General features: G+C 35.8%; 1 protein-coding gene across 2 annotated transcripts in view; it reads left to right on the top strand.

Moving 5' to 3' along the window:
- Positions 1-23,963, top strand: part of IHO1 (interactor of HORMAD1 1) — a 68,911-nt gene that overhangs the window by 5,466 nt on the left and 39,482 nt on the right. The window contains exons 2-5 of one of the 2 annotated variants that reach the window (XM_056805070.1): positions 422-558; positions 1,819-1,885; positions 4,638-4,806; positions 13,043-13,206. In XM_056805070.1, coding sequence (XP_056661048.1) covers positions 1,830-1,885; positions 4,638-4,806; positions 13,043-13,206 — 389 coding nt within the window. In that variant the 5' untranslated portion in view covers positions 422-558; positions 1,819-1,829. Of the gene's footprint in view, positions 1-421; positions 559-1,818; positions 1,886-4,637; positions 4,807-13,042; positions 13,207-23,963 lie in introns of those variants that run through there. The other variant, XM_056805071.1, reaches the window with a different exon arrangement.

The raw sequence follows: 23,963 nt of genomic DNA, 5'->3' as shown, positions 1-23,963 counted from the left end.
GTCACACAGCTGGGAAGTGTCTGAGGCCAGATTTGAACTTAGGACCTCCCATCTCTAGGGCTAGCTCTCAATCCACTGAGCTACCCAGCTGCTCCCTATATTTTGTTTTTACATCACTTTTATTTCCAAATATTTCTCCTAACCAGAGAGCCATCCCTTACAGAAAAAAAGAGAGAGAAAAATCAACTCAGACAAGTTAGCCAACACCTCAACTGAGTCTGATGATAGTATAGTAGTGTTAATGTATACCTATAGTTTCCCACATCTGCAAAAAAAATGAAGGAAAGGACATGACAGAGTATTTTAGTAACTTTTAATAATTCAAATTAGAAGATAATTCTGTCTACATAGAAGATAATTTAATCATTCAAAGTAGAAGAAAAAATTCATTTAATTGTTGCCTGTTGTCTTTACTTCACAGTCTTTCAACCGCTTCCTCCCACTGAAATTTCCTTTGTGACAAAGAAAAGCAATAAAGAAAAATATCAAATCTGACAATGCATACAACATTCTGACTGGCAGTAGTAGTCCTTCCAACTTTCTGAAGAGAGGGAGAAGGTAGGTTTTATTATCTATTCTCAGGGAGTTTAACTTATTTACCTTTTTAGTGATCTTTTCATTTTCATTGTGGTAGCCATTATGTATATTATTTTCTTTTGTATCAGTTCATATGAATGTCTCATGTTTCTCTGAATTCATAACATTCCTCATAGTGCCCAGTAATATTCCATTACACTTATATACCAAAGTTTGTTCAGTCATTCCTTAGTTGATGGACACCCACTTTATTTCTATTTTTTTTTTTAAACCCTTACCTTCCATCTTGGAGTCAATGCTGTGTATTGGCTCCAGGACAGAAGAGTGGTAAGGGCTAGGCAATGGGGGTCAAGTGACTTGCCCAGGGTCACATAACTGGGAAGTATCTGAGGCCAGATTTAAACCTAGGACCTCCTGTCTCTAGGCTTGGCTCTCAATCCACTGAGCCACCCAGCTGCCCGCCCCCCTTTTTTTTTGCTATCACAAAGAGTGGTGTGATGAAGATTCTGCTATTTTTGGTATGTTGAATCCTTGTTTTTGTCTTTGATTTCCTTGGGGTATGTGCCCAATGTTAGACTCCTGGTTCAATGGGTATGGACAATTTAGTCATTTTTCTTGCTTAATCAGGATATTAGGATTTAGAATTAGATCATAGTACATTTTTTGAGAAAATTGAGATGCACTCAGAAGATATCCTGAGAAAATCAACTACTATAATCCTGTCTACTACTAATAAAGCACTAGGTTGCTCTCCTAATTAGAAAAGCATCATGCTATTGATTAGGTATTCATTTTGCAGCATTGTCAGAGATATGAATTTTCTATAAATGTGAATAACATAAGAGGGATTTGAAGATCAACTTTTTAGGGTTGAAGGGAGCACAGAGATTATTGAATGTCCAAACCTCTCATTTTGAATGATTCCTCATTTTGAAAATGAGGAAAATAAGGTCCAAATTAGGAAGGGCAAATACAAGACTGGTAAATGACTGAACCAGAATTCAAATATAGGCCAAATCAGTTAATAAATATGGACTTTGACTGAATCAGCAGATAGTGGATTAGAGAGCTTTGTTTTTGTATACAAGTAGTCTCCAAAAATGCCTGGTTGGGAAAGGTTGGTCTTTGCTATGGCTGTAAAGAAAAGTCTTAATGGTAGTGCAATGTAGATGCTACTTTCAGAACATCCTGATTTCCACAGAACAGGCATTTGTAAATTGTATTTGAAAAAAGTTACTCTATGTGCTGGCTTAATTCATATTCTTTCCTTTTTTCTGATAGAATCCTAAGAAATGAACTTTAATGTCTGGAATGTCAAAGAAATGCTCAGCATTCCCCCAGGCCCAGGGTAAGTTTTTATAAGTACATACCCTATAGATGAAGGAAGACCTGGTGGCTGCATTTATCTTTTATCTCTCAAAGTAGGTTGCACTGATTTAATAGGTTTCCACTAATGGGTACTACAGTTTACTACTCAAGGCCACAAGACCTTTCTTTTTTCTATCTAATCTTTTCTCCAAGTTTTGAATTTTATTCTGGAAAGCAGTGAATCAGCCCATAAATACTTGTTGAGTAGTATATTTGAGGAGAAAATTTAATTCAATAAATATGTTCATTAAATACCTACTGTATAACTAATAGTGTTTAAGGACTATGGGGCAAATACAGAGAAAATAGAACATAGAAGAGAGCCCATATTATTTAAAGACTTTATAGTCCAATTAAGGAAAATGTTTAATTCAACAATTTTCTTTGTGTCCAGCTCTGGGTTAGCTGTGGGAAATATAGAAGTATGACATTATGGTCTAAAATCAATTCAATAAAGGAATTAAAAAGCACTTATTAAGAGCTTACTATTTTTAAGGTACTCTCATATACCCTGGTTATATAAATTTAAGTAAGCAAGGCAATTTCTAACTGTCCTCATGGAGTTTACATTCTTTTTTTTCCCTTCATTTTTATTGTCATGCAAAATACACTTCCATATTGGTCATTGTTATAAGAGCAAAGTCATTTATAACCAAAACCCCAACATGAAACCATAAATACACTGATGAGAAAGACGACTCCAACAGTTCTTTCTCCAAAGGAGTTTAAATTCTAACAGAAGACAACACATAGAATTGTAAGAATTAAATTTAGGGTTTTGACTAAATATGAGAATTCTAAAGTAATATTGATATATTAACATATCAATTGATATAATAATGACATAAAAGCTCCTTCTAAAGATTTTTATAGAGTAACATGCAATTCCCTACAATGGCTTCCAGTTCTTTGTCCACTTGTCATAAATGACTCATAGATTATAATAGTGTAACAACATACTAGAGTACAAATGTCTTTTAATTTTTATAAATATATTTTCCTTTAACTTAGGATATGTACAGTACTCAGTTATTTTTAGTTTTACATTTTGAAAATGAATGACCTTTCTGAGTTATTTCTTGAGCTAGTGGTTTTTAAAATAGTTTGACAATACTCAGTTGCCCAAACTGCTTATATTTCTCTTATATTTGAAATTTATATTCTTGTATTTGTACTGACCTATATAGTCTAAAGTCGTTATGTTCAAATGGAATTGACGTTAATTTTAGCTCACATTTCATTAGTGCTTTTTCATTTACAAAATATCTTCCTTACAACAACCTTGAGAAGTAGGTAGAATAAGTATTATTTTCTACATTTTATAGATAAGGAAGCTGAGGCTTGGAAAGTTTATATCCCAGTATATGATGGAATCAGGGTCTTCAGCTCAGCTCCCTTGATTCCCCCAATGATGGCATTACTATGCTAATATTGTTCGTTACAGTCTAAAGGTTAAGAAAGTGAGTAACTCAAATTCATTATAGAGGAGGTAATGAATGGCATAACTTCCCATAGGAATTGATGGAAGTTTCAACAACTGATTATTTGTTGGCCAAGTATCTTTCCTCCTCTGTAAAATGAGGTCAGACTAGATTAGATGATAGCTAAAGTCCCTTTTGAAAGTTGTTAAGTGTGTATGTGAGTGACATACAGGTAGACAAAAAAAATACAAGGACAGGAATTGTTTTTTTGTTTTTTTAAATTTGGGAATCAGCAGATGCCAAAAAGGTTCAATCATCTACAATGTTTTTGTTGTTATTATTTTACTTAGCTGGTTTTTGAGGTTTTATTTAGGGGAAGGGGTTTTGATCTTTTTTTGTTTGTTTGCACTCTCTTCCTTTTGTCCTTGCTCATATATTTGAACATTTGTACATATCCTAAGTTAAAGCAAAATGTATTTATAAAATTAAAAGACATCTGAACTCTAGTATGTTGTTACACTATTATAATCTATGAGTCATTTATGACAAATGGACAAAGAACTGGAAGCCATTGTAGGGAATTGCATGTTGCTCTATAAAAATCTTTAGAGAACAATATACTGTGCTCCTCTAGGTTCATAAAGATTTATGTTCCATGTTCTCAAAGACGAAGTGGGTCTTATATGAGATATGCTGGTGTTACTAAAAGTGCTAACTAAATTTCACTGATGCAAAAGTTATCCTACAATAATACTAGGAATTCTCCTAATCTTTTAATACTGTTTATTGTCATCAAAGTGGTGTTAGTTTAGTCTTAACTGAAACCTAGTAAAATGCTGGTGGCATCATACTGTGGGCAATGGCAGGCCATATGACAATAAGGGACTGAAATGGTTGTCTGAATTTAAAAGGTGATATGAGAGTGGAAAGTATATGGAATTTGAAGCCTAAAAACAGGTTACAGGTTCAGCTGTAGACTTTATTGCTTTATTTACTTGTTTATTTATTTATATATGTATAACTTCTTGAGAACAGAGATTACCATGCTTTTTTTTCTTTCTCTATTTGTACTCATAGCATTCAGCATAGTGCTTTTTATGCATAGTGCATAGTGTATAGCATAGTGCATAAGTGCTTTTTCATTTATTCTGTAACATTTGATGAATCACTTTCCTTTATAAATCATCTTTCTTGTCCATAAAATAAGGGGTTGAACTTAATGATCTCTAAATCCTGATTCCAAATTTTAATTGACTCATAATGATCTCTTAACTTGAAGCCCATTACTCTTTTTTTTAAATATTATTTCAGGACTAATAAGTCATCTAGTTGGAATAATAATCTTAATGATTACTCCAGCCTCACTGATTCCCAGTTCCTCTTTGGATCCCAATTCTGTCCGGAGAATTCACAATCACTTTCAGCATCTTTGGACTTCAGTACTCATTTGAGACATGCCAAAACTTCGCAATCCGAGGATGTGAGTGTGATCTACAATCATTTTACCATTCTTAAGGAAAATAGGATATTTTATAAAAAAAAGAAACTTTAAATATGTCTTAATAAATATAAATCTCAAAGGATAATATTTGAAAAGAGGTTATACTAAATGAATGACTTGCTTAGTTAAATGTAATGGGAAGATCATTTTTTGGAGTAGTTTCTTTCATTATTTAATATGAAATTGTGCTGTGTCCCTGAGCTTCAACCTTTCTTGGGGAGAGTCAAATATTTTATCACTTTTTCTGATACCAGTAAGGCAATTTTATTCATTAGATTTTGCAGGGGGTAAACATGTTGTTATAAGGTGTTTTGTAATATAGGAATCTACTTTTCTTTGTTTTGATGGCAAACTTTTCCAAGAAGCTTCAGATGATTTGTAGCTACTAGTTAATACCTTCTTCTAGAAGATGAACTTAAAGAAAGTCAATATTCAGAAGAGACAAATGAGACATCATACAGAGATTTGCCTATTATATTCTATGACTTAGTACTTATCCCAGGAATAGATTCTAAATCTTTTAAATCTTTAATCATTGTTAATTAGTCTGTATTCCTGCTCCCCTAGTGTTCACTGTTGCTCTGATTAAATTGAGAGAGAGAGAGAGAGAGAGAGAGAGAGAAAGAGAGAGAGAGAGAGGGAGTGAGCACATGGTGAAATGGAAAGAGCATTGGATTTGGATTCAGGAAACCTAGATACTGTTTCCTAGAACTGAGGAAAGTACTTTGTAAATTTTTTTTTGAGGTACAAATTTTTCACTTTATTTTTCTTGCTTTATTTTCTGCAACATGGCAAATATGGAAACACATTTCACATTGTTTCACATGTATAATTGTTATATTCCTTGCCTTTTAATGGGTAAGTGAAATGCTTGAGAGAGGGATAGAATTTGGATCTCAAAATTGTTTTTAAAATGAATGTTTAAAACATAATTTTTTCAGAAAAAAAATTAATGGTGTTACAGGGACTGATTTTGTGTTAATGGAAAACACACTGGTTGGGGCTCAGAAGCTAGAGTGATTAATTGTAGAAGTATATTTTCCCCTATCTGTCCCTTTTCCCCACACAAAGGTTGCTCCTAGAAACCTGAAAAAGTTTGTTTTTTTATTTCTTTTTTTTAAAATAATATTTTATTTGATCATTTCCAAGCATTATTCATTAAAGACAAAGATCATTTTCTTTTCCTCCCCCCCTACTCCCCATAGCCGACGCGTGATTCCACTGGGTATCACATGTGTTCTTGATTCCAACCCATTGCCATGTTGTTAGTATTTGCATTAGAGTGTTCGTTTAGAGTCTCTCCTCTGTCATGTCCCCTCAACCGCTGTAGTCAGGCAGTTGCTTTTCCTCGGTGTTTCTACTCCCACAGTTTATCCTCTGCTTATGAATAGTGTTTTTTCTCCTAGATCCCTGCAGATTGTTCAGGGACATTACACCGCCACTAATGGAGAAGTCCATTACGTTCGATTATACCACAGTGTATTAGTCTCTGTGTACAATGTTCTCCTGGTTCTGCTCCTCTCACTCTGCATCACTTCCTGGAGGTCGTTCCAGTCTCCATGGAATTCCTCCACTTTATTATTCCTTTTAGCACAATAATATTCCATCACCAACATATACCACAATTTGTTCAGCCATTCTCCAATTGAAGGACATCCCCTCATTTTCCAATTTTTGGCCACCACAAAGAGTGCTGCTATGAATATTTTTGTACAAGTCTTTTTGTCCATTATCTCTTTGGCGTACAGACCCAGCAGTGCTATGGCTGGATCAAAGGGTAGATTTTCTTTTGTCGCCCTTTGGGCATAGTTCCAAATTGCCCTCCAGAATGGTTGGATCAGTTCACAACTCCACCAGCAATGAATTAATGTCCCTACTTTGCCACATCCCCTCCAGCATTCATTACTTTCCTTTGCTGTCATGTTAGCCAATCTGCTAGGTGTGAGGTGATACCTCAGAGTTGTTTTGATTTGCATCCCTCTGATTATAAGAGATGTAGAACACTTCTTCATGTGCTTATTAATAGTTTCGATTTCTTTATCTGAAAACTGCCTATCCATGTCCCTTGCCCATTTATCAATTGGAGAATGGCTTGATTTTTTGTACAATTGATTTAGCTCTTTATAAAAAGAAAAAAAGTTTGAGTTTTAAATGTATAGTGATAGTCTCTCTCTGGGAACTCTAGACCTGTATAAGGTCAAATAAAGATGGATGAGCTAACTAAGAGAGCAAGAGTGGAGTCCATGCCTCTTCCTGAGGGCTTTACTTATTTATGAACATATTACCACCCTGAGAGAATATAATCTCCTTATGGGTAGGGAAGGCTTCATTTTTGCTTTTTTTTTCCTTTTAGACATTATTTTATTTGGTCATTTTTGTACATTTTTAAAGCCTCCTAGAAATATGAGTTGCCACTTATTATATTTTGCAGGTTCACCTTTATACTTGCTGGTGTTCTAGTGGCCATTGGGCCTAGGTCATAAACTGGTTTCTGGGGTAATTTAAACCCTCCAGAAGGATATCAGTGCTAAAATTGGTACCTATTGATCTAAAAGAATTAATGATTTTCACAATGCATTTAATCTTTAAGTTTGAGTTATGAGGGCAGGAAAGAAACTTGCTAACTGTGTATGTCTTTGAGATATATTTGACAGAGACCTGTTAGCGTAGTTACTGAGTTGCAGCTGATAAGTAGCAATTAAAAGTGTATTAACATATGAAATATAACTTTCCACCTTCCCATATACTACCACTAAGAATTCACTCTTGTTTCCTTGAAATGTATACAGTTGGCATTAAACTATTTCATCTGAAAGATTTTTTATATCCCTTTGCACTATAGTAGAAACTTCACTAGGTAGAAAGAGCTTTATTTCATTTTTTGAAAAATTTTTTAGTTAAGAATTTTTTTATTTCTTCTACCTCTGTTGCTATAGTCTCCTTTCCCCACCTTCACCACCATTTGAAGAAAAAGATTACCCTTCCCCCGCAACAAATATGCACAGTCAAGCATTACATTGATCACATCCAAAATATATGTCTTATTCTGGGTCTTGAATTTATCATCACTCTGTAAGGAGTTGGACAGAATTGTTTCATCATAGGTTCTCTGAAATTATTGTTGGTTACTATGTTGATTAAAGTTCTTATTAAGATTCTTCAAAATTGTTTGCCCTATAATAATCTATGACATTTATATATCATAGTTTGTTCAGTCATTTCCTAGTTGATGAGCACTGCCTTAGTTTCCATTTCTTTGCCACTATAACAGAGCTAGCTACTATAAATATTTTTGTAGATAAGGGTCCTTTTCCTTTTTAAATTCTTTAGGGCATAGACATAATAGTTTCTTTGGGTCAAAGGGTATGTACAAATTAGCGCCTTTTTATTTCAGTTTCAAAGTTTCAAATGACTTTCCAATATGACTGGATTCACAGCTCCATTGAAAATATATTATTTTTCCTGTTTTCCTATAGCCCCCTCTAACATTTTTCATTTTCCTTTTTAGTCATCTTTGTTAGTTTAATGTGAATGAGGTAGAACCTCAGAGTTACTTCAGTTTTTATTTATGTAATTATTTGTGTTAGGAGCATTTTTTCATTTGTTTATCAAAGGCTTATATTTCTTCCTTTGAATACTGTTCACTTATCTCCTTCCAATTCTGGAATGATTCTTATTTTTAGAAATTTGAACTAATTTCTTAAATATCTTAGAAACGAGACTTTAATCAGAGATACTTGCTACAAAGACTAAATGTTCCTCTTCTAATTTAACTTCATTGCTTCACAGTTTTGAATGCTATAAAAGAACAAATACTGAGAACAAATTTCTAAGGAAAAGAGAATTTATTGTAAATGTGCATTTCTTTTTTTAAAAATTTATTTATTTATTTGATTGCTTTAGAATGTTTTTCCATGGTTACATGATTCAAGTTCTTTCCCTCCTTCCCTTCTCCTCCCTCCCCCCATAGCCAAAAGTCAATTCCACTGGATTTTACATGTATCATTGATCAAAACCTATTTCTATATTGTTAATATTTGTAATAGAGTGATCATTTAGAGTCTACATCCCCAATCATATCCCCATCGAACTAAGTGATCAAGCAAATGTTTTTCTTCTGTGTTTCTACTCCTACAGTTCTTGATGTGGATAGTGTTCTTTGTCATAAGTCCCTCAAAATTGTCCTGGATCATTGCATTGCTGCTAGTGGAGAAGTCCATTACATTCGATTATACCACAGTGTATCATCCTCTATGTACAATGTTCTTCTGGTTCTTCTTGTTTCACTCTGCATCAATTCCTGGAGGTCATTCCAGTTTACATGGAATTCCTCCAGTTCATTATTTCTTTTAGCACAAATAATATTCAATCACCAACAGATGCCACAATTTGTTCAGCCATTCCCCAATTGATGGACAGCCCCCCCCCCCCAATTTTCCAATTTTTTGCTACCACAAAGAGTGTGGCTATAAATATTTTTGTACATGTATTTTTCCTTATTATCTCTTTGGAGTACAAACCCAGCAATGATACAGCTGGATCAAAGGACAGGAAGTCATTTAAAGCTCTTTGGGCATAATTCCAGATTGCCTTCCAGAATGGTTAGATCAATTCGCAACTCCACCAGCAATGCATTAGTGACCCAATTTTGCCACATCCTCTCCAACATTTATTATTTTTCCTTTGCTGTCATATTAGCCAATCTGCTAGATGTAAAGTGGTACCTCAGAGTTGTTTTGATGTGCATTTCTTTAATTATAAGAGATTTAGAATACTTTTTCATGTGCTTATTGATAGTTTTGATTTTTTTATCTGAAAACTGCCTATTCATGTCCCTTGCCCATATATCAACTGGGGAATGGCTTGATCTTTCATACAATTGATTTAGTTCCTTATAAATTTGAGAAATTAGCCCTTTGTCAGAGGTTTTTGTTATAAAGATTTTTTCCCAATTTGTTGCTTCCCTTCTAATTTTGGTTGCATTTGTTTTGTTTGTACAAAACCTTTTTAATTTAATGTAATCAAAATTATTCATTTGTAAGTGTGCATTTCATATAAATTCATGGTGTGCAAGCCCAGCATTGACTGAGACCCTGAGCTTTGAACTGAGACTATGTATATATCTGAGCTAGATTACAAATTCAACTTAGAAGAGATCTGTGAGTGGAGTCTTTCTTGGCAAAAAGGTTGTTTTTTTCCCTTTGAAGACATGGTACCCTCTTGGCTAGAAGGTCTGCTAGGTAGGGTTTTTCTTATGAAGGTTAGGGCTTCCTTTGAAGGCTGGATGCTTCTTGACAAGAAAGTTTGATGTTTTTCTTGGCAAAATGATTAGGTCTTGTCATGTCTAATACCTCTCTTCCATATAAAGTAATAATGAGGATAGCCAAGGTTATTCTGTGGCTTCAGAACCAAATGAAACAGCCTGAGAAATTCCTGGATATATTCCAAGACACTGAAGACATGTACAAACTTCCTTTGGCAAAAATAGCTTTGGGAGATTCTATTATTAATTTTAAGTATATTACAATTATTGATTACTGATTCTTATATATACTTAAGAAATAAGTAGAATTATTCTTTATTATTAAAGCTATTATGATTATAATTTATCATTAAAATACTGATTATTTAATAGGTTTGTAGGCAGAGAATATACAGTTATATAGAGGCATAAAACAATGAATATAAACTGAAGTTGCTTTTAATTAAACTATCTTTTACAGTGTTAATTGAATAATGCCACTCCATCCTACTCTTTTATACTTTTTCTTTTTTTCTGCCACCCCCTCCATTTTTTTCTTTATAAAGAAGAGGGTGGCAAATAAGGCATATGAAAAGTACTAGGAATCTATATTTGATGTAATCTGTTTTCTATGCCTATTTTTTTCCCTTAGCCCAGACACGAATCACAGATTCTTATTTTTCTTTCTTGCCTTTTAAAGCCCTTTACAATCAAATATACAAAGCTGAAATTTGTTTGACTTATCCCTCCCTTTTATTCCCCTCTCTTCTCTTTTCCTGTTCCCCTTTTGTTTTTTGAATGTTGAAATGAATGTATTTTTTATACCAAAATCTTTGTTTTATTTTTATCTTCCTTTGATTTATTCCAATGAAAGTGGAATTCAAATGTGAGAAGAGATTTTGAGAAAGGCAACATGATTACAAGTAGAGTGACATGGAATGCTGCGAAACAAGACAGACCTTAGAATCTCGAGGAGAGGGGAATAGGGGATTCCAACAGCCAGCCAGAGGTTGTTGGTTCCTGACTCTGGAGGCACAGCCAGCTCCAAACCCCAGGCCTGATCCTTGGAAAGTTCAAATTGTTCCTGTAAGAGAATTTAACTAGAGCCTGTAGATCACTGAAGTTTATAACTCTCCTCTTACTCTGAGAAGGTCAAATCTGTAAGGGAGCTGCTGATTGAACTATTCTGTGGGAGGCTCAGCCTCACTGGGATAGACGGATCACTCCTGACTTCACCTTTATTTCAATCTATATTCTAGACTTGTTCATACGTGGATTTAGCCTAGATTTAGTTAGAATAGAGGGGAAACTCTCAGGCAGAGAGTGGAATCAGAGAAGCTCTGGCTTGGCTGAGGACAGAAGAGACTTTAAAGCAAAGTCAGCTTGGAGGGTAATAAGTTAGTGTTATTAGAGTTAGGGAATAATCCACATCCACGTTCCTTATCCCCATATCCAGTTACAAACTTTATTAAAACTCATTACCTTGGGGGCAGCTGGGTAGCTCAGTGGATTGAGAGCTAGCCCTAGAGACGGGAGGTCCTAGGTTCAAATCTGGCCTCAGACACTTCCCAGCTGTGTGACCCTGGGCAAGTCACTTAACCCCCATTGCCTAGCCCTTACCACTCTTCTGCCTTGGAGCCAATACACAGTATTGACTCCAAGACGGAAGGTAAGGGTTTTAAAAAAAAAACAAAACTCATTACCTTGAAGAAGCAATCATATTGGTTACCTGAGGCAGAGAATGCAGCCATTTTTACTCTCTGACCTCGAAGAGACTAGTAAATTTTTCTTCTCTAGTGTTTTCTTTTCCCTCTTTTTTCTTAATTTCTTTTTCTTTTTATAAGATCATAAAAAAAAAAATTCCCAAGCCTTTTGTTTCATCTAACTCCATCATTGATCCTAGATGACAGAGTTCTAATGAGAACTTGTGTATTTTACCCTATTAGAATATAAATACTTCATCCATTTATAGGCCCTCCCAATTGCTCAAACGTATTTACCTTTTTTACATGCTCTTGATTCCTGTGTTTGCATTTTACAATTTCTACCTAATTTTAATCTTTTCATCAGGGATGGTTGGAAATCTTCTATTTCATTAAAGATCCATCTCTCCCTCCACCCCACCCCATAGTATCATACTCAGTTTTGTTAGCTAAGTTATTTTTTGGTTGTAAGCTTATATTTTTTGGTCTTTTTTGACCTTTGTTAATTCTCCTTTAAAATCTTTACTATTATCAGTTCTTTTTTCAATTCTTTCCTAAAGAGATCTCATCCCACTCACAATATGATTTTTAAATTATTATCCTTTTGGCCAACATGTATTTTACTTTAAGACTTTGCTCATAGTTGTAGAGTTAGTTACTCTCTTCTTCTGAGTTTGTGTCTTGCATATTCCTGGCTCCACAATAAATCATTATCATGGGCATCTTTTGTTGTTTATTTATTCTTCTAGTATTATTTTCTCTATTTAACTTTGTTTTTGTTGGATCCTTGACCCCTAATTCTTCTGTTGGGACATAGGCCCTTAGCCCCAGTATAGATCCAGCTCTGTGAGGGTTTTACAAGTTGGACACGCTTCTCAGTACCCACAGGCCTCTCACTGACTCCCTGTCCTCTCCTGAGCTGAAAAAATTATTCACTATGGTATCTGTTTTGATTCTTGATTACTTCTTACTCTGGTATTCCATGTTCTTTGTGAATTAGGATTAGGTACTGTAAAGAGCTGGGTTGTACTGAATCCTTCTGCTCCACTGTCTTTCTTGGTCTCCAAGAGCTTTATTTTGTCAATGTAAATTTTATTGTTCTAGAGAATCTGTTATGTTAAGACTAAAGTGAATGATTCAAAGCTACAGAGTAATATGTTTAGAATCATGTCACATATGTGGAAATGGACCTACTTTGCTGAAAATTGAGGGGATTATAAGCACTTTTGTTTCTGAGATGCTTTAATGACTTCTTTTTTATTTCCACCAGAGTGAACCCAGTGTTTTCACAAAGTATCAGGCAAAACCGCAGCTATTTGGGGGAGATACAAAGGATGAAAAGTTACTTCTTCCTCATTTGCCTATGGGAAAATCAAAAAGTATCTTGGAGCAATTTGAGGAGAATAAGAAGAGAGCACAAGATAAACAGGACAGGTATGAAAACATACTCAAAGACAGGTAAGTGAAAGAAAATTCATTTCCTTGGATGGAAGTGGAAAATGGACTGATATCAAAGTTTTTAAGTTCAAGTGTGTGCCATACATGAGCAAAGGAATATGTCTTCCTATTCCATGACTGCTGTTGATTACATATTTAGTTTAGTAAAATATACTTCTGTGCTTTAAAGCTTCAGGTTTATGAGGATTTTTGCTCATTCTGGAAGAAAGAAAACTAGTGGACCTCCTGCAAATAGAATAGTAGATGAAAGCTAAGGCTTGTATATATTTTTGAAAGATATATTGTATATATTTTGTATAAAACTATGTATGTATATATTTTGAAAGATAGTCACTTTCTTTCCAATTAGAAATGGCATTCAGTTGGCTTCCTATTTTAGGGGAAAATGCAAAATTTAGAGTTTGGAGCTATATTTCCAGAAGCAGCTCAATAAAGCAAAAGAATATGGTTATTGCTGATATTCCCAATGAAAAATTGTGGATTTTGTGAGAAGGGTCTGAGGGTCTATTGACATATTCATTTGTGAAGGGGTTGATATTGTATCTTGTTATTTCATCTTGATTATATTTAGAAGGTAAATTGGAACCCCTAAGCTCATTTTACAGGTATTGAAGCTCAAGACCTAGAGCAGAAAAATTAATTTGTCTAGTATTTGGAAGCTAGTTCCTAACAGTCATGATTTTCAGTCTTTTGCCTCTTAGATGTAGTTTTAATCTCATTGCAATCATAATTGCTAGAGTTTGATAGGGACCTTTGAAATTATCTAATTTAACCTTGTTTTACAGATAGGAAACTGAAGCCTACCTAAGATAAATTGCCCCAGTCACATAAAATATAAGCAGCAAAACTGGGATTTGAATCCAAGTCTTCTCCCTATTAGTGTTCTTTCTACTAAGTTACTTAAGATGCTGATCCATTTGACATAGCAGACATTCTCCCACTTGTGAAGAAATAGTGACATATATTCTTTTCCACTTTTCTTCAGCCATTATTGATACTGTGAAAATGAGCTTATATAATGTAGTCTATATTGTGTTAGTGATCATTGCTTATGGATGTTAGTAGTAATTACATGGTTGTTTGTTTTCTTCATATTGATGAGGGAAAAGGGCAAGAATGTTTAAATTACTGGAATTAAGCCTGGCCACATTGAGTTTACATAGAAGTAAAATAAGGCCAAGAGAAGAAAAGAGACTTGTCCAAAGACACATAGGCAAGTAGTGGAGCCAGAAATGAACCCAGTTTTTCTGGCTCCGAATGAACTGAATTACTATTAACTGTCATCCTTCTGGTTGTCCAGGTCTATAACCTCAAAGTCATCCTTAACATCTCAGTCTCACTCATACTCTTGATCTGTCTATAGATATAGATATATGTATATGTACCTCTATATTAGATATATAAGATATATATATATATATATATATGTTTGTGTATGTGTGTGTTTAAATAATCAGTTGCCAAAATCTTTCTCCACAGTGTCTCTTAGATACATCATCTCTCTCCATTCACATGGCTACCACCTAGGTCCTAATCGCTTATAACCTGGACTATTACAGTAGCCTCCTCATTGATCTTTTTGTCCCAAGTCTTTCCTTCTTCCAATCTGTCCTTCATATATCTTCTAAAGCACAGGTTGGACTATGTTACATATATACTCTCCTCCACTCAGAAAACTTAAATTACTTCCCTATTACCTCCACCCAAGATGGAGCTTAAAATCCTTTGTTTTGTTATTTAAAATACTTCATACTCTGCTGGTACTCTTCACTATTGTGCCAGTTTCTTCTCACATTACCCTTTAAAAAAAAAAAACTTTTACCTTCCCTCTATTCCAAGGCAGAAAAGTGGTAAGGGCTAGGCAATGGGGGTCAAGTGACTTGCCCAGGGTCACACAGCTGGAAAGTGTCTGAGGCCAGATTGGAACCTAGAACCTCCCATCTCTAGGCCTGACTCTCAATCCACTGGGCTACCCCCTCACATTACCCTTCTTTACTTATTTGACAATCTTGCCACACCAGCCTGGTTGCTGTTCTTCACACATAACATTCAGTTCCTGACCTCTGTCTTTGCACTGGTTGTCCAGGTCTGGCATGTTATCTTTCCTGACTTCTACTTCATAGAATCCCAGGCTTGTCATCTTAAATAACACACTCTTTAGACATTTCCTAGTTTCCCTATCTGCTAGAAACTTGACAAAGTCCTAATGTCCCATGTTCCTTAGGAATGAAGAGATTCTGGGGGCAGCTGGGTAACTCAGTGGATGGAGAGCCAGGCCTAGAGTAGGAGGTACTGGGTTCAAATGTGACCTCAGAAACTTCCTAGCTTTGTGACTCTGGGGAATTCACTTAATCCCAATTTCCTCACCCTTACTTAACACTCTTCTAGGTTGGAACCAATCAATACACAATATTGATTCTAAGACAGAAAGTGAAAGTAAAAAAAAAGATTATAATTGCAAAGTACCTAGCATAGTGCTTGGCACATAGTAAGTGCTATAAATGTTAGCTATTTTTATTATTTATTGTATGTCTATACATGCTGTTTCCTCCACTAGAAGGAAGCTCTTTGATGGGAGCCCTGTTGCTTTTACCTGTTTCTCCATTTCTTAAAATAATGCTTTATACAGGGTAAACTCATAATGAATGCTGATTGATTTATTTTCATTAAACCACACTATCTCTCTTCACTCATGAATAGTGCTTCATTATAGCTGTCTCATGCCTAGTGCTTTCTTCCTCTGAAATATCAACCTTATAAAGCATTGTATTTGGATGTCTGCCTTTCCCCAGGGTTATTGTACAGTCATGACCTTCAGAAGGGCATTGGTGCATGAGTTGAGTCAGGCTGAGTCCTCTGAGATTTGAGACTAGCATTTTCCCCAGGACTACTGACTACCTTTCAGGTGGAATTTGGTAGAGCTCATTCTCATAGAAAGTACTATAAACAAGCTGTCTTCTTATAGATTGAGGCTGATGGCTAGTTCATCTCTTTTTGGTGGCTGCAGCTCCATACTGATCCTTCATCTCCTTTCCTGCCTACTTGGTGTTGTGCTTATCTGTTTCATGGCATTATCTTTTCTTACCCTTCCCTCCAGGCCAAATAAGTCATCAGAAAAAAGCATTAGCTTCTTCCTGAAACCTCTCAGCTACAAGCTGAAAACACCATGGCCACTGTTTTTCTTTGTATACCCCTCCAATTGAGAAAAGATTGAAAATATACAATGTTCTTTATTACTATTTTTTAAAACAATAGCACCTCCTTATCAAAGGAACCATGTTAGAGGATCTTGTTTGATTTAATTACTACTGTGACTGTTAATAGTAATCATTCATTTCACTTTGAACAGCTACAAGATATATTTCATTTTCAAAAGAACAAACAGAATTTTTGAGGGGACTCAAAATATAAGATTTCTTTTCCTTCTATTTTGTAGCCATCTTTCCTTTAGAAATAAAGCAACAAACTAGCTATTTATAGGACCATTGCCTGTTGATTAATACATATTTTAAGCTACTGATTGATGGGTTTCTTTTCTCCAGGTACTCACTCTCTGAATTTTCTCAGCATTTTCTGTCATCTGTTCAATACAAGTTTATATAATTTCAGAGCCATTTAACATTCAGTGAAAACAGAGAACAAATTATGAGCTTTCTGTTCTAGGAGTGTCTCAAAGAAGTAAAGAAAAAAGCCAGGACTCTTAATTTAGAAACATTCAAGCATAAGAATCTAAATTCCATAATGGAAGAGTGGGAAGGTATAGTTATGATAAATTCTATTTCAGTGTAAGCTCTTGCTTTTAGTTTCTTGTTTTATGTCAATGAGACCAAGTCATAATGTGGTGGAAAAGAAATAAAAAATTTAAAGGGAAAGGAATACAAAGATAGCAACTTTGGCATTAGAGAATAGTATCCAGTTTAGGTTTTCAAACACAGTTCATGCCTAGTAAATGTTAGTTTAGCTTAAAAACAATAACATTTATAGTCTCTTTGACCACACTGAGGTTTTTAAGTTTGCAATTTTGTACTTATGGAGAATCACAGAAAGAGGATAGAAAGTCAAAGCTTCTCTAAAGAAGCCTGGACATTTCGTTAATGGTGATGGTGAAGCTATTGGTGTTCTTTTGTGAGAAACAGATTAGCCTCATTAAGCAGGTAAGAACAAGTGATTAGGTCTTGGAAAGGTAGTTTCTATCTATGAGGGATTTTTTAGGATTGTGGTAGAATTAACTGCAGTGGGTTTGGGGGTTGTATTCAATGACAAGTCATGATTTGCATAGTAAAATAATAATCAAAGACCAGATTCAATCTTGGTGAACACTCCTCACCTAGGCCCAGGTGCCCTGTCAGTCAGCCCAAAATCTATGACCTAGAACTGAGTAGTGAACTGCCAGTTGGCATCTATCTGTTCCCATAACCTTCACAAGGTCAGGGTCCCTTTGTATGAGGCTAGGATTTCTGTGTTCTGGTACATAGCCTCTTTTTTCTTTCAGTGCTTACACACTAGAATCCTCTGTGCCTGTGTGCCTCTAAACAGGCTCCATCTCAAATGTCCACAGCCCTCTCTGTTTATCTCTCTGTGTTGACCTGAGCTGGAAATATGACTCACTTTGATTTTTTTCTTTGATGTTCTGATTAGAATTCCATCTGGTACATTTTCTAGATCCTTGTGGAAGAGTTGTATTGGAGAACTAAATTGTACTTCTTGTTACTCTGACATCTTGGCTCCAACCCTGGATTCTTGGCACTTATCCAGAAGACAAGGTCCAAATTCTCTGATTTTTTTTTTTACCACTACCTTGGGCTTCTTCCACCAATTAGGCCACAACATTAAGAGCATATGCAACCGTAACATGCCTCAGACAATGCCTCTCCATGGCTGCCATCTCTGGTACTGGTAAGAAGTGGGGAGATGTTCTCTGGAAAGTTATAGGGATGGACAGGCTTTTGTTCCTTCACACAGGGACCTAGTTCTACTTTCAGTTCTCAAATTTGATCATGCTCTGTTCTTTGATTACTGACTGTATGACCTCTAGCAGGTCTGAATGCTTCCTTTTATATGCAGTACAAAGGAATTCTAATCACAAGTTTGAACCAATCAAATTATCTCCTTAGACTTAATTACCCACCTTTAATAATATATGAATGGATCAACAAATACCTAGGCCTCTATTATTGCAGATAGCATCACAGCATCATCAGTTATCTTAGGACCTGAATAAGGCTTATATCTTACATAGGGAGATACAACCAGTCTTTACAAACACTTTGGGGATGCATCCGATTCTTGGGGATAATGTGAAATTTAACCACTCCTTGAGAATTCAGACTATTTCATACAGCATCCCAAACAGTGAACTTATTCCTTTAATCTTATCAAGTTAAAAAGCCTTTTCTGATCAACCCTCTACAATAGTGATATAGGATAGTTCTTATTCTTATTTAGAAGATATGACTTTGTTTTTACATAGATTAACAGAATTTCCTAATTTTTACCTTTTCTTACAGAAAAGCTTAGATTATACTGATAGGCTATGAATTTTTAGACAAAATAATACTTCTTTCTCCTTGAATAGAGAAAAATATTTTCTTCACTAGATAGAATTTCAGAATTGGAAAGGCCTATGCTAACCTATACCTGTACAGGAATCTCCTAAAAGTAATGAAAAATAAATATAAGCAACTTATTCTTTAATATGGAGGTATAGAAATGACTTCTGAACAGACATGTAATAAGAGTTTATTAAGGAACCTCTGATCAGTCTAATTAATCCCTCCCCACCCCCCAGCCCCAACATGACTTGGCTCAGTGCCCTCCGAGGACTCTGGGATCATATCAACTTAGAGAAGTCAATTTTTCTCTGACCATTCCTCCATTCAAAAACAAAACAAAACAAAACAAAACAAAACAAAACTATGCAGAAATCTCTAAAATGGAGTATGAGTTATGTCTGGGTTTCTTTAAATAGTGGTCACTAAGTACCTCAAAGATAGATGAAGAATTGAGTATATAGCATATATATAATAAGTTCTGGGACAGTCTTTATTTCTTCCACCACAGAAATGTCATAAGATGCATAAGACTTATAAGTATGTATGAAGAAATTAGGAAACATAAAGCAGTTAATTAGTTCATTATAATCTCCCAGAAGAAAATGAGACTTTGTAATGAAGAAATACACCCCGTTTACCTTGCATCTATAACATGCAAGCTATTCACAGTGATATCATAGAAGGCTCGCAAAGTCTAGATCCCTGGCACCTCATGGCTTGGCTTTATTCCTTTAGCTATAGGGTCCTCTTTTTAGTAGTTCCTTTTTTCTCAAAGCATATAGTAAGAAAATTCTCCTTGGTGAAGCTAGTGCCTGATTCTCAAACTCAGGATTACTCTTTTATTATTATTATTATTTTTTTTTTGGTTACAATACTCACTTTATTTCCCTTCCTCCCCTCCACCCACCCTTCCCGCAGCAGATGCTTAATTTCATTGGGTATTACTTGTGCCCTTGATCAGAACCTATTTCCATGTTGTTGTTTGCACTAGGATGTTCATTTAGAGCAGTGGTTCTCAACCTCTCAATTTGTAGCAATGAGAATACATAATGCATATCAGGTATTTACATTCCAAATCACAACTGTAGCAAAATTACAGTTTTGAAGTAGCCATCAAAATAATTTTTTGGTTTGGGGTCACTGCAACATGAGGAACTGTATTGTGGGGTCACGGTATTAGAAAGGTTGAGAACCACTGATTTAGAATCTACATCCCCAACCATATCCCTTCGACCCATGAATTCAAGCAGTTGTTTTTCTTCAGTGTTTTTACTCCCACAGTTTTTCCTCTGGATGTGGATAGTGGTTTTTCTAATAGATTCCTCCAAGTTGTTCAGGATCACTGCATTGCCACGAATGGAGAAGTTCATTACATTCAATTGTACCACAGTGTATCAGTCTCTGTGTACAATGTTCTCCTGGTTCTGCTCCTCTCACTCTGCATCAATTCCTGGAGGTTGTTCCCGTTCCCATGGAATTCCTCCAGTTTATTATTCCTTTGAGCACAATAGTATTCCATCACCAACATATACCACAATTTGTTCAGCCATTCCCCAATTGAAGGGCATCCCCTCATTTTCCAATTTTTTGCCACCACAAAGAGTGCAGCTATGAATATTCTTGTACAAGTCTTTCTCCTATTATCTCTTTGGAGTACAAACCCAGCAGTGCTATGGCTGGATCAAAGGGCAGACAGTCTTTTAGTGCCCTTTGGGCATAGTTCCAAATTGCCCTCCAGAATGGTTGGATCAATTCACAACTCCAGCAGCAATGAATTAGTGTCCCTGCTTTGCCACATCCCCTCCAGCATTCATTATTTTCCTTTGCTGTCATGTTAGCCAATCTGCTAGGTGTGAGGTGATACCTCAGAGTTGTTTTGATTTGCATTTCTCTGATTATTAGAGATTTAGAGCACTTTTTCATGTGCTTAGGATTACTCTTGAACTGGAAACATTCATTCTCATAGTCTCTAATTTGTGAACAAAAAGGAAAATAAAGGCAAAGGAGAATCTAGGATTGGGAAGTCTGGGTATAAGCATATGCCTTCCAATGCCATGTCTTTCTGCTGTAAATTGTCATTGATGCTTCTGTTTGTAGATGAGAGAGAGAAATCCCCTCCCCTCTCCTTCCTTCCCTTTGTTGCACTCCAATACAGAAAGCCAATGGAAGAAAAAAAATTAAAAAGGTCTAAGTGGTGGGATCATTCTTATAAATTCAAGAAAGATAGTTCCTTGCCCAGGTTAATATTGTTAGTAAGTATTTGAGTTCAAATCTGTTTGAACTCAGGTTTTCCTGGTTCCTGGGGCAGCCAGGTGGATAGAGCTCTGGGGCTAGAGACAGGAAGATATCTTCCTGAGTTCAAATCTGGCTTCAGACACTTACTAGCTGTTTGACCCTAGATACGTCACTTAACTCTGTTTTTCTCAGTTTCCTCATCTATAAAACAAGCTGGAGAAGGAAATGGCAAATCACTCCAGTCTCTTTGCCAAGAAAACCCCAAACAAAGTCACAAAGAGTTGGATATAACTGAAAAATAACTGAATAACAACTTCCTGACTCCAGGTTTAGCATTCTATCTACTTTGCCTTGTACCTTCCTCTGTATCTTCTCCAACCTGTAATCACACCTTAAAGTAAATGATTTATATTCTCATCAAGTAGATAGATGACTGAGAGTGAGGGAGAGACTCAGAATGATCAATAATTCCCTGATTAACCTCCATTAGAAACAATTATCAGATTTTTACTGTTTTGTGAGTGCCTTTTGAGCAGCAGCATGTACAGTGCAGTGATGGTGAACCTATGGAATGAGTGCCAAAGATGGTATGCAGAGCACTCTCTGTGGGCACATGGCTCTCCCCCCCACCCCCCAATTTGTTACTAGAAAGGCAGAGGGACAGGTGGAGCTACTCCCTTCCCCCTCTCCACAGCCTGACAACATTTTTTCACATTACCCACCCCTCCACCTAGCAGCCCAGTGGGAGCACTTTCTCTCTCCCCTGTGTGGGGTGGGGGTGAGGGACAGGCATGGCACTTGGTCTGGTGTGTGGGATGGGGGGCAGAGCCTGACAATCCATCTCTAAAAGGTTTACCATCACTGGTATAGTGGATAGAGTACTAGACTTGTAGTGAGGGAAATCTATGTGCCAATTCAATTGCAGACACTTCTTAACTGCCTTACTCTGGACAAGACATTTAATCTTTCAGTCTTAGTTTCCTTATCCATAAAATGAAGATAGTAACAGCATCTATGTCTTAGGATTATTGTGAGAATTATATGAGAGACTGTATATGAAAAAATATATATGCATACATCCACACATATTAAAAATGTGAGCTTTTATTAATTATCTGCTGTGACTAATAATTCAACATTTCTAATTCCAAATAGGTAGGTTTGAGAATTTTTAAGAGGTTAAATAAAGAATCCAAAAATAATTTTTAACAATTGTAGAAAGAATTTGGGTATTCTTTTTTATGAGTTATTTTTAAATATTCAGAGATAGTTTTTGTTGTTGTAGTTAAAAAAATTTTTTCTGGCTTAATAACAACTCTTAAGACAGAAGGAAAAGGACTAGGCAAATGGGGTTAAGCCATTTCCAGGGTCACATAGCTAGGAAGTGTGTATGAGGCCAGATCAGATAGTGTTTTGAGAGACAATGCTCAGATACCTTGAATAATGTTTTGAGAATAAAGAATCAGTTCATGTCTGGTGATGTGATTAATTTTTTACTTCTAATCAGTCTATTGATAAGAATTTGTTAAGCACTTTTTTATGGGCCAGGCCCTGTGCTCTGTACATACGGTACAGAGAATGAAACAATATCTACTCACATGGAGCTTACATTTGTAGAAGGGGAGACAAGTACATGCATAAGCATATATATAATATACATAAAGTGAATATAGACATATACAAAGTAATTAAATATAAATTAATTTTGAAATGAGGAAATAGCAGTTAACAGCAAGGGGATCAGGAAAGACTTCATACAAAAAATAGTTTTTGAGTAGCATCTTAAATAAGAGAGGGGATCTGTGAGGTTGAGGTAAGAAGGAAGAGCATTCCAAGCATGTGGGACATTAGAGCAAGGACACAGAGATGGAAGGGGGGACATGTGTCATGTATCAGGAGCAAGGAAAGGCCCATTGGACTGGATCACAAAGGAGGAGTGGGAATAGGGTCCAATTATAGTCATGTGGCATTGTTGGACTCTCCAAAAGTCATTCTTTAGCCTTTTTCATAATTTTATTATTTCTTCCATATAAAAACATTCTCAGATTTAAAATTCTTATTCTGCTCTCAAGCCTTTATAGTGCTATAGGATCTTGAAATATTTCATTGAGTTCTTCTCTGTGAAACAGGAAGAATAGACCTAGAACTGTCTTAGTATAATTCAAATTTAGAACTTGATACAATGATCTAAAGAAAAAAGACAAACTTTTACATAAAAAATTTTAGAGTGCTTACACTTGTTCTTAGGAGACAGATACAGATTAAATAAGGTACAATTCTGCCTCATAATCTAGTATGGAAAACAACTTATACAAATAAACACAAAACAAATTAAAATATGGGGTAGTGGAAAAAGTAATGGCTTTGGAGTCAGAAGACTCTGTAATATGGGATGGAGAGAAATGGGTTACAAGAAGTAAGAGAGAGGTTTTTGCAAGATTTTGGAATACAGAGAAGGTATAAAGAGTAAATACCAACAGTCACTTAGGGCTCTTGGACTTCCTGTCTCTTGAGCTGACTTGGAGCTCTTGGACTTCCTCTGGCATGAGCTGAGGAGGTTTTGAATTTCTGTCCCATGGAGCTGAATAGGCTTACCTCTGTTGTTCCTGACTGAAGAAACCCTTCCTTTGCTTCAAAATCAAACTGTTCCTATATGCTGGTAGTGTTCTTGTCTACTAAGAAGATCTGTGACCAGCTAAATTGAGCAAAACTACAGTGTTGGTGAGGCTGAGCCCAACTCTGGCCTGGCCCAGCTAGGGTGGATCCAACTATCCTGAGTTAATTTCTAGATATATCTGAAGACCTTTTACATCTTACAAATCAATCTGGGAGGATTAAATAGTGTCAGGTTTAGCTAGTCAGCCATTTGGGTCTAGACAGACAGGTTAGGGCCTAGGGAACATCAAGTTAAAGAAGGCACCTCTGTGAGGAGGTTTTAGAAGGTGG

The sequence above is a fragment of the Monodelphis domestica genome, chromosome 7, assembly GCF_027887165.1.
Source record: "Monodelphis domestica isolate mMonDom1 chromosome 7, mMonDom1.pri, whole genome shotgun sequence".
In the NCBI taxonomy this organism is placed as follows: domain Eukaryota; kingdom Metazoa; phylum Chordata; class Mammalia; order Didelphimorphia; family Didelphidae; genus Monodelphis; species Monodelphis domestica.
The sequence above is the reverse complement of the archived record's forward strand: the minus strand, read 5'-3'. Positions and strand labels throughout refer to the sequence as shown.